At 44.5% G+C, this 11,530-nt stretch overlaps 1 protein-coding gene across 1 annotated transcript in view; it reads left to right on the top strand.

Moving 5' to 3' along the window:
* The first annotated feature begins 10 nt into the window (after positions 1-10).
* LOC135499037 (uncharacterized) overlaps positions 11-11,530 on the top strand; it is a 32,837-nt gene continuing 21,317 nt past the window's right edge. Inside the window, exons 1-6 of the mRNA XM_064789668.1 lie at positions 11-30; positions 3,032-4,014; positions 5,281-5,381; positions 9,222-9,401; positions 10,920-10,984; positions 11,291-11,394. Of these exons, the coding sequence (XP_064645738.1) occupies positions 3,141-4,014; positions 5,281-5,381; positions 9,222-9,401; positions 10,920-10,984; positions 11,291-11,394 (1,324 nt within the window). The 5' untranslated portion in view covers positions 11-30; positions 3,032-3,140. The remainder of the gene's footprint in view (positions 31-3,031; positions 4,015-5,280; positions 5,382-9,221; positions 9,402-10,919; positions 10,985-11,290; positions 11,395-11,530) is intronic.

Below are 11,530 nucleotides of genomic sequence, written 5' to 3'. Positions count from 1 at the left end.
AAAAACAAGATGGAAGCCAAACTTTGACAGGTACAAATTTTTCGGTTTCTTTTGTAATATTTTACCTTCTAGAGAACGAAATTTTGGAGAATAACCAAATGAAGAGAAAGAGTATATGTTTTTTCATCAAAAGATATCGCCAGAAATTAAATGTTTTGGGCGTATCTAATGCCGTGGTCACACTGGGGTTTTAACACGAATTGAATTCGAATTAAAACGTTGATACGTATTGGGGCGTCACACTCAATTCGGTTCATACCGATCTCAATCCGCTTTAACCAACACGGTTCTTAAACCGAATTGAATGCGAATCAGCTAATCCGAATCAACGAAACCGTATTGAGATTTCAAGTGTGACGCGCTTGATACGAATTAAGGTTTTCGATCGCACTGCGCATGCGCCCGGCGCATGGAAAGTGACCTTTGACCGCGGGAACTAGTGCTCCGAACTAGTTAACTGATGTATTTATATGATCTCATTAACTCAAATCGTTTTTCGTTATGCCATAGAATAGGGAAAAATCAATTCCCTTGCAGGTGACTTGCATTTACATTTCCTGGCAAGGTATGTTGCCGCCGGTTCGTTGGTCAAAGGTACACTGGTCAGCAACATCGTCGCGGCGGGGTTTTCCCCGGTTTTGGCCTCGTTTTCGAGGGCGAGGCCGGGATTCTCCGCATTTAGCGACGGTGGTGTCGACTCGCTGAGGACACTCCTCTTAGACCCGAACTTTGGCAATAGGCATGGCCGGGAGATGGAAATGGTCAAGCACCTTACGCGATTTTAACTTGTTAATAATGACTGTGTGATACTGTGATATTATACACTTATATGTTTTGTACTTGTAAATTTTATTCCCCCATATGGGAGGTTAATAAATAATAATAATAATAATAATAATAATAATAATAGATGGCGCGTCGTTAGTATGCATTGAGTGTGGCGCGTTTTAAACCGATTTGAATGCGTATTCGGGCCAGTGTGACGCGACCGTTCTGAAACTGGATTAACCAATTCGTATTCCGGAGAGCGCTCTACGGAATTCGGTTTCAATTCGCATCCAGTGTGAACACACCATAAGGAAAATTGAGATGGCATTCCAAGAAAAACAAAAAAGTTACAAAAAAGTCATTTCGCATTCATTACAGTTAAATCACACACCAGTCATCATGTCAAACTCTCAATCACACAGAGTTATTGATTAAGTTTGAAAAAATGTCGAAGCCTAGAGTAGAGGTCTCAATTAGTCAATAAGTGAATGTAGGCCTATAGGGGCCTATATGGCCTATAGCCGGGACAGTAGCTCTACATTCGGACGATGTAGGCCTAGGCTACACTCTGTTCCTCTGTACTTTATGTACACCATTCCTATCATTTAGCACAGAGTGTCCCGGCTATTCTGCAGTTGCTCCGGTCCTATCCCTGTTTTATTTTTTAATCGACTTAAATTAAGGCCTAGCTAGGCTACGCCGTTTGTTAAAAATTCGGAATTTGTAATTGAATTTAACCTGTTATTGTTAACTGCGTAATTAAGACGCCATAAGACGTCTTGGCCTAAAGAAGGTGCATTGCGTAAGACGTTGTATGGCGTCCTATGTTTTTGATTCACCTAAGCCCAAGCAACACTCAGAAATTCGATGGGGAATCCCCTTAGAACGTCAGCGCAGTGTAGTTTGGTTTCAGAACACGACTGGCACCAGTTTTTGAGCTGAATCATGGCTTTTGAGCTGAATCATGGTTTTTGAGCTTTTGAGCTGAATCATGGCTTTTGAGCTTTTGAGCTGAATCATGGCTTTTGAGCTTTTGAGCTGAATCATGGCTTTTGAGCTTTTGAGCTGAATCATGGCTTTTGAGCTTTTGAGCTGAATCATGGCTTTTGAGCTTTTGAGCTGAATCATGGCTTTTGAGCTTTTGAGCTGAATCATGGCTTTTGAGCTTTTGAGCTGAATCATGGCTTTTGAGCTTTTGAGCTGAATCATGGCTTTTGAGCTTTTGAGCTGAATCATGGCTTTTGAGCTTTTGAGCTGAATCATGGCTTTTGAGCTTTTGAGCTGAATCATGGCTTTTGAGCTTTTGAGCTGAATCATGGTTTTTGAGCTTTTGAGCTGAATCATGGTTTTTGAGCTTTTGAGCTGAATCATGGCTTTTGAGCTTTTGAGCTGAATCATGGCTTTTGAGCTGAATCATGGCTACAGCATGCAAGACGAAGCGGCTGTTAGATGAGGATGTGTAATCTAATCAATTACACGATATGACGCGGTTAACAAATAAAAAACTACGCTGCTTACAGGTTAAAATTTTAAAATGTCTAATTCCGGAAATACGTACTAAATATAAATTTCGACATTGCCGTTGTGAAGACTGATATACAGATATTATGAATACCAAGTTTAAACAAATTTGTACTCATAATACTAGGGCAGAGACGTGTATTCATCCACAAACGGAAGTGTGCACAGTTACATAGAGCTTATTAAAATGTCAAGTTGTGGTAAATACATGGCTGGGATGGACCAAAGTGGAATTAATTCTCAATCTGTGGCTGATTCTTAATCTACAGAGTCAGGCCATCACAGAAATATGCTTTTTGATAATATATTTAAGAAAATGTGGTCTCACTGGTCAGTTTAGAACTTGTATTTTGACAGCGCCATATCAATGCGTCAGTGACGTTTTGATGGATATGGTGTACGGAAATCTCTTTTTCTCAGGCAATCGGTATTGGAATGTTTTTAAACTTTATTATGCTATTGGCAAAGGGTTGTTCTTGACACATATAAAATTTTGTGCAGATTGATTGGTCCAAGGTGTACTTTTTTTACCAAAACTTATGAACAACAATGTACACTTTTATGTACACAGTTTTTAATAGAGGGCTCTGGCCATAACTGCAGTACAGCATTGTGTGATTAGTGGATTTCTATTTAACTGGACCACAGGTGAACACGTAACCTTTTAAAATTATAGTTGATGAGATGTGATTAACATGATTGTACATAATTGTAGGCTAATTGAATATGATTGTTCCTTCAGAATCTCTAGGACACTGCTGACGTGAGCATGCAACTCTGATGACCTGACACTTGTGCCGTCCTTAACAAACAAAGCAAAAGCCAAGTCCTGGAACGCCGTTGTCATCAACATGGCAGACTCCAGGGATGTTACAGGTGGGCCTGGACCACCAGAGCAATCCCAGAATAGATCAAAAGAGAAGAAGCGAAGACATGGGCATTCCAGTGGTTCCAGAGTTAACACCAAAGACGGTGAAAGTGGGTATTCGGAAAATCGAGGAAAAACGGAGCGGGTGAAATCAAAGGAGGCGGGGAGTGAGCCGATTTCAAAGTGCGAGAAAGCGGTGGATTCAGTCGGTAGTGGTGAGAAGAAAGGTCGGACTCGGAGGAATCCTGAGGAGGAGGTGCCAAGGAATGGGGCGGGTGACTGCACGAGTGGTGATCAGGATGTGGACAATGCTCGCGACGAAACGATTCAGGAACGCGAGAGACTCGGTCGGGAAGCAGAGGCGGACCGACGCACGAATATATCCGTGCAGGGAGAGATTGAACAGCAGAACAGCGCGGATCGTAAGGGTGGCAATAATCAGACGAATACGGAACACGGGAAAAATAAGTCTGAGCCGGACTCGGAAAATATTGGCAAAGAGCGTCCTGTAAGCGGACAGACTGCGGCGAGAAATCAGAAAGAAAAGTTAGTCAAGGAACACACGAGGAGTTATTCTGATGGCGGGGCGGTGTTTGTGAGCCCGCGTCGTCAGCGCAGCGATTCCAACGGACAGCATAGCGATCAGGGCATTTATGATAATGAGCATGCCGAGGTTGTGTTATCGCGATTGCGGTCGCTGAAGTACGATCGTCAGGGAAGCCGCGCCGATTTTCCACCGCGGTTACTGGTGGTTTCAAGTAAGATAAAGAACATTATGTCTCTACAGAATGCCCTACTGCCTCAAGTGACGTTTTTGCAATATAAGTTCGAGACATCGACTTTTGATGGTTTGATAGGTAGGTTAGGCACCAAAAACTCATGACAGTAGAACCTCACTACTAAGGACACCCTCGGGACTGACAAGTGCTGTCCTTAATAGAAGTGTCCTGATTAGAGAGGTCAAATTGAATGGAAACAACCAATTTGGGACCAAAACTAGTGTCCTTAATAGAGAGGTTGTCCTTAATAGGGAGGTGTCCGCTAAGGGAGGTTCTACTGTAATTTGAAGTAAAATCAAGAACATTATGTCTCTACAGAATGCCCTACTGCCTTAAGTGACGTTTTTGCAATATAAGTTCGAGACATCGTCATGGTTAGAGATAGCTCTAGCATGTATGACTATGAGAGGGAAGTGTCATGGTTGGAATTAGCAATAGCATGAAAAGGAAGGGTAATGATGGTTGAGAATAGCGCACCACTATAAGGTGTCAGAAGGACTCGAGATGGTTCCACTCCATCGCCTCGAGATAACAGTCTCAGAAGGACTTATTGAGAGTCAGAAGGATGAGGATTTGGGGGGGAGGGGGCTAAATTGGTCTATCTTCACCAATTCACCTGACTCGAAATACCCACTTCCTGGGGACGAGATTGAGCCGAATCCTTCCGAGAACACTTCGGAAGACATGGCGGGAGGTTTAAATCAACATAGAATCAATAGTTTGGTTTACTTTTTGATGAGTAGATGGAAACACTGAGATAACGTTCAGAAACGTTATTGGCAATTTAGCGACCTATTTTCAGTAACGTTTTAAAACGTTATTGGCAGTGAAAGAGTAAACGTTCTTGATTTATTATGATAAAAACACGTTCTGCAAAAACAAATATACAGACATGAGGCAATGAAATAAATATGGTATTGCGGATGAACATTACCAACAAATCAAAGAGAAATTGAAAGGAAAGTACAGTGGACACCTCTCTATTAAGGACACTAGTTTTGGTCCCAAATTGGCTGTTTCCATTCAATTTGACCTCTAATCAGGACACCTCTTTATTAAGGACAGTAATTTGCAGTCCCAAGGGTGTTCTTAATAGAGAGGTTCTACTGTAATCATACCTAAGAGTGCGATTTTCATGTTATAAAGGAAAACAGGACTGACGTCTGCGAATGATTCTAAAAATGGCGTTAACCCAACCAAAATACGTAACGGAGATAACCACAAAGACGGCGACATAATGATGTATCAAAGGAAATGACGTCATACAAAACAGCAGGAAAAAGAATCCCCAAAATGTACAAAGTATTCAAAACACATGTTAACCTCAGCTCCCTTCTCTTACAGGTTTAATAGGCCAATTCCTGCTCAATAAGAAGTTTCACAGTGTTGCCTTAGTTCTCCATGGCCCGGTGGGCGTGATACAGTTGTGTGGGAAAGAGGAAAAGGTAGGTCATTCGGGACTTTCCAGCTACTTACTATGAGCAGGTCATGAGGCACCAGGCTGAACCAGGGGGCCAGACAACCGCGCTGGGGTTAGCGGCCTGTGGCAAAAACCCATAAAATTTCTCTTTTTGTTTTTTAACCCTTTAGCTCCTGCGTCTCCCTGAAGTCCCGAGGGTGTCCTTAATAGAGAGGTTCTACTGTAAGTCCATTTCAGCCGCTGATTCCTCCTTTAGGGCTAACTAATGCATATTGTCAATTCCAAAAGGTAGCGCGTTTCTTTTGGGCAATATTTTGACATCAGAAACCTTCAGCAAAGACCCTGCCAGTGATAACCACTGGGTAGCCAGCTTGGTCTGACAACATTGAAAATGATGTAGCTAAAAAAGGTTCAGCAATGACCCTGCACTGACCTGACCTTAACAATGAACTGGTTTAGTGGCTACCATCGCCAGTGATAACCAGTCCACTGGGTAGCCAGCTTGGTCTGACAACATTGAAAATGATGTAGCTAAAAAAGGTTCAGCAACGACCCTGCACTGACCTGACCATAACAATGAACTGGTTCAGAGGCTACCATCGCCAGTGATAACCAGTCCACTCGGTAGCCAGCTTGGTCTGACAACATTGAAAATGATGTGGTTAAAAAAGGTTCAGCAACGACCCTGCACTGACCTGACCTTAACATTGAACTGGTTCAGAGGCTACCATCGCCAGTGATAACCAGTCCACTCGGTAGCCAGCTTGGTCTGACAACATTGAAAATGATGCAGCTAAAAAAGGTTCAGCAATGACCCTGCACTGACCTGACCTTAACATTGAACTGGTTCAGAGGCTACCATCGCCAGTGATAACCAGTCCACTCGGTAGCCAGCTTGGTCTGACAACATTGAAAATGATGCAGCTAAAAAAGGTTCAGCAATGACCCTGCACTGACCTGACCTTAACAATGAACTGGTTCAGTGGCTACCATCGCCAGTGATAACCAGTCCACTGGGTAGCCAGCTTGGTCTGACAACATTGAAAATGATGTGGCTAAAAAAGGTTCAGCAACAACCCTGCACTGACCTGACCTTAACATTTAACTGGTTCAGTGGCTACAATCGCCAGTGATAACCAGTCCACTGGGTAGCCAGCTTGGTCTGACAACATTGAAAATGATGTGGCTAAAAAAGGTTCAGCAACGACCCTGCACTGACCTGACCTTAACATTTAACTGGTTCAGTGGCTACAATCGCCAGTGATAACCAGTCCACTGGGTAGCCAGCTTGGTCTGACAACATTGAAAATGATGTGGCTAAAAAAGGTTCAGCAACGACCCTGCACTGACCTGACCGTAACAATGAACTGGTTCAGTGGCTACCATCGCCAGTGATAACCACTCCACTCGGTAGCCAGCTTGGTCTGACAACATTGAAAATGATGTGGTTAAAAAAGGTTCAGCAACGACCCTGCACTGACCTGACCGTAACAATGAACTGGTTCAGTGGCTACCATCGCCAGTGATAACCAGTCCACTGGGTAGCCAGCTTGGTCTGACAACATTGAAAATGATGTGGCTAAAAAAGGTTCAGCAACGACCCTGCACTGACCTGACCTTACCAGTGAACTGGTTCAGAGGCTACCATCGCCAGTGATAACCAGTCTACTGGGTAGCCAGCTTGGTCTGACAACATTGAAAATGATGTGGCTAAAAAAGGTTCAGCAACGACCCTGCACTGACCTGACCGTAACAATGAACTGGTTCAGAGGCTACCATCGCCAGTGATAACCAGTCCACTCGGTAGCCAGCTTGGTCTGACAACATTGAAAATGATGTGGTTGAAAAAGGTTCAGCAACGACCCTGCACTGACCTGACCGTAACAATGAACTGGTTCAGTGGCTACCATCGCCAGTGATAACCAGTCCACTGGGTAGCCAGCTTGGTCTGACAACATTGAAAATGATGTGGCTAAAAAAGGTTCAGCAACGACCCTGCACTGACCTGACCTTACCAGTGAACTGGTTCAGAGGCTACCACTGCCAGTGATAACCAGTCCACTGGGTAGCCAGCTTGGTCTGACAACATTGAAAATGATGTGGCTAAAAAAGGTTCAGCAACGACCCTGCACTGACCTGACCGTAACAATGAACTGGTTCAGTGGCTACCATCGCCAGTGATAACCAGTCCACTCGGTAGCCAGCTTGGTCTGACAACATTGAAAATGATGTGGTTAAAAAAGGTTCAGCAACGACCCTGCACTGACCTGACCGTAACAATGAACTGGTTCAGTGGCTACCATCGCCAGTGATAACCAGTCCACTGGGTAGCCAGCTTGGTCTGACAACATTGAAAATGATGTGGCTAAAAAAGGTTCAGCAACGACCCTGCACTGACCTGACCTTACCAGTGAACTGGTTCAGAGGCTACCACTGCCAGTGATAACCAGTCCACTCGGTAGCCAGCTTGGTCTGACAACATTGAAAATGATGTGGCTAAAAAAGGTTCAGCAACGACTCTGCACTGACCTGACCTTAACAGTGAACTGGTTCAGTGGCTACCATCGCCAGTGATAACCAGTCCACTGGGTAGCCAGCTTGGTCTGACAACATTGAAAATGATGTGGCTAAAAAAGGTTCAGCAACAACCCTGCACTGACCTGACCTTAACAATGAACTGGTTCAGAGGCTACCACCGCCAGTGATAACCAGTCCACTGGGTAGCCAGCTTGGTCTGACAACATTGAAAATGATGTGGCTAAAAAAGGTTCAGCAACAACCCTGCACTGACCTGACCTTAACATTGAACTGGTTCAGAGGCTACCATCGCCAGTGATAACCAGTCCACTGGGTAGCCAGCTTGGTCTGACAACATTGAAAATGATGTGGCTAAAAAAGGTTCAGCAATGACCCTGCACTGACCTGACCTTAACAATGAACTGGCTCAGTGGCTACCATCGCCAGTGATTACCAGTCCACTGGGTAGCCAGCTAGGCCTGACAACATTGAAAATGATGTGGCTAAAAAAGGTGCAGCAATGACCCTGCACTGACCTGACCTTAACAATGAACTGGCTCAGTGGCTACCACCGCCAGTGATCACCAGTCCACTGGGTAGCCAGCTAGGCCTGACAACATTGAAAATGATGTGGCTAAAAAAGGTTCAGCAATGACCCTGCACTGACCTGACCTGAACAATGAACTGGCTCAGTGGCTACCATCGCCAGTGATAACCAGTCCACTGGGTAGCCAGCTAGGCCTGACAACATTGAAAATGATGTGGCTAAAAAAGGTTCAGCAACGACCCTGCACTGACCTGACCTTAACAGTGAACTGGTTCAGTGGCTACCATCGCCAGTGATAACCAGTCCACTGGGTAGCCAGCTTGGTCTGACAACATTGAAAATGATGCGGCTAAAAAAGGTTCAGCAATGACCCTGCACTGACCTGACCTTAACATTGAACTGGTTCAGAGGCTACCACCGCCAGTGATAACCAGTCCACTCGGTAGCCAGCTTGGTCTGACAACATTGAAAATGATGTGGCTAAAAAAGGTTCAGCAACGACCCTGCACTGACCTGACCTTAACGGTGAACTGGTTCAGAGGCTACCACCGCCAGTGGTAACCAGTCCACTGGGTAGCCAGCTTGGTCTGACAACATTGAAAATGATGTGGCTAAAAAAGGTTCAGCAACAACCCTGCACTGACCTGACCTTAACAATGAACTGGTTCAGTGGCTACCACCCCCAGTGATAACCAGTCCACTGGGTAGCCAGCTTGGCCTGACAACATTGAAAATGATGCGGCTAAAAAAAGTTCTACACTTCCGTCTTCCATGTACAATTTTGAATCTCTAAATTTACAGCCGCTCAATAAAGATACCGTCCTTGACCACGCAGGTATTCGTGGCTTCTTCTCCAAACTCTTCAGTCTCCATGGCAATAAGGAGGCAGCGAACCTCCGCCTCGACTTCTTGGCATGTAACGCCGCTCAGGGACAAGATGGCGGACAGGGCATCGTCAACGAGCTGGAGGCTCTGCTGGGGGTAAGTAACCATGCAGGTACTTAAGAACCGCTCTATTAACCTCTTGAATCCAAGAACTTGAAAATCCCGGGGTCCCAGGGTGGTCACGTGGTTGCGAAATTGGGTCTGACTTTCACGATGTATAGCGCCCGCATACAACCGCCAAAGTCCGGTACCGAGGCGCCATCTACCCAGGCATGCTCTAACTGACCCTACTGTACATCAAACACGCTGAAACAAGCAATAAGCTAGCGTCCCAGCTCAAGGGAATAAAATATCACTGAGACCGACCTGTCGGTCGTTGGGAAAAAACGTTATTTCAAAATGAGTGACTGGTTGGTCACCGGGATTCAAGAGGTTAAGGACAACCTTGGGTCTGAGAGTCGAAGTGCTTTATAGTGAGGTGAAGGCCTAATGTCCCAGCACTAGGGATGAAGATGACTAAGGAAGTATAGAGAGGTGACCTGATCACAGAGGTGAAATTGAGTGAAAATGACCAATTTGGGACCAAAATCAGTGTCTTAGAGAGGGTGTCCTAATTACAGAGGTGTCCGCTTAGAGATGTTCCATTGTGTTTCAATTACCGGAAGTTCACTACTGTAAACGGGGCAATTAACATCCCCTGGGCCCAAATGAGGGGGTGAGGGTCCCCATATACCTTTATTTGCATTTTCGTGTTTAAGCGTATCAACCTCCATGAAAGCTGTTTCTTGGGGTCTATGTGATCATGATTTGTCCTTTAAACCCTTTGATAAGTCAGTAGAACAATGGGAATTTAGGCCAAGGTCCAAACGGACTTTGTTTAAAGACAATAGACCATGTATTGGGCTAGGCCTGAATTCCGGTCATCCTAAACAGCGTCCACCAGGTTTAAAGTCGGGTATCAAGTCATCAAAATAAAATTTAGAAGCCATAAATGGAATAAGTACACCATAGAACACATTTCCTGAAAATTTCATGACATTTGGGTGTAAAATAAGGGAGATGTTGTCTAAAATCACAAGGCCCCTGTAGTATAGGGAAGCCCTATCATTTCCTCCAAGTCAAATCCAACAATGCCACCGACTGGGTGACCAGTGAACACTGGTACATTTTAGGCAACAACTTGCTAATCTAGCACACAAATGTCATGAAACGATCAGAAAATGTGGAAAATGTCCTGCTTATTTCGTTTATGAATATTAGATTTTATCTTGATGGCTTTAAATATGTGACCTGTTCTAGCAAAACTAGTCGCATGTCGCACATAAGATGAGCCTAGATGACACCAGGAGATAATAGAAGAAATTGATGGCGTCAGATTTCACAAAAGGCAGACAATCGTGAAATGAACAAACAGTCTGTTTCAACCTGCCAAGCTCAGAGCGACATGCGACTGGTTTTGCTGGAACGGGTCACATATGCTTTTAAACCTGGTGGACGCTGTTTAGTATGACCCCTGAATTCTATTATTAACTGCGAGGTCAGGGGCTGAATAACGTAATGTCTGAAAAAAATGTCAGGTTTTTCAGGTCTTCATTGTCGACTTTTCTTCCTCAGGTGTCGGTTGGTTTGTCTCGAGACATTGTCGGAGCAGAGCTGGTCAAAGACCCGTCCTCAAAAAGGTGAGAACATGAATGGTAAATTTAAGCATATAGTAGAACCTCCCTTAGTGATACCTCTCTATTAAGGACAACCTCTCTATTAAGGACACTAGTTTTGGTCCCAAATTGGTTGTTGCCATTCAATTTGACCTCTCTAACCAGGACACCTCTCTATTAAGATCAGCACTTGTCAGTCCTTAGGGTGTCCTTAATAGAGAGATTCTACTGCAGTAGAACCTCTCTTAGTGGACACCTCTCTATTACGGACAACCTGCTTGGTGTAATTCTAAAAATCCACGGAACTAAATCTTATGGACTTTTTTCCAGTACGGTTGGGGAGCTCTACTTCCGTCTTGAGTGTCTCCGTGGATGGAGCGGACATTACCAGCAGTCAATGGCCGGCTTTGAGAAGATCAGAACCGTTGGGAAAGGTGGGTAAATCAGGCTCTTAATACGCCGGTCACTCACTGCACAACTGGATACTTCAAAACTGAAAGTATATTAATTGGTCACAGAGTTGCAATATCATTTGTTGGGTGTGTATTTGTGAAGATTCTAGCTCCCCGA

The sequence above is a fragment of the Lineus longissimus genome, chromosome 14 (genome assembly GCF_910592395.1).
Source record: "Lineus longissimus chromosome 14, tnLinLong1.2, whole genome shotgun sequence".
Lineage (NCBI taxonomy): Eukaryota > Metazoa > Nemertea > Pilidiophora > Heteronemertea > Lineidae > Lineus > Lineus longissimus.
Note: the sequence above shows the minus strand (reverse complement) of the source record. Positions and strands in the feature narration are given on the sequence as shown.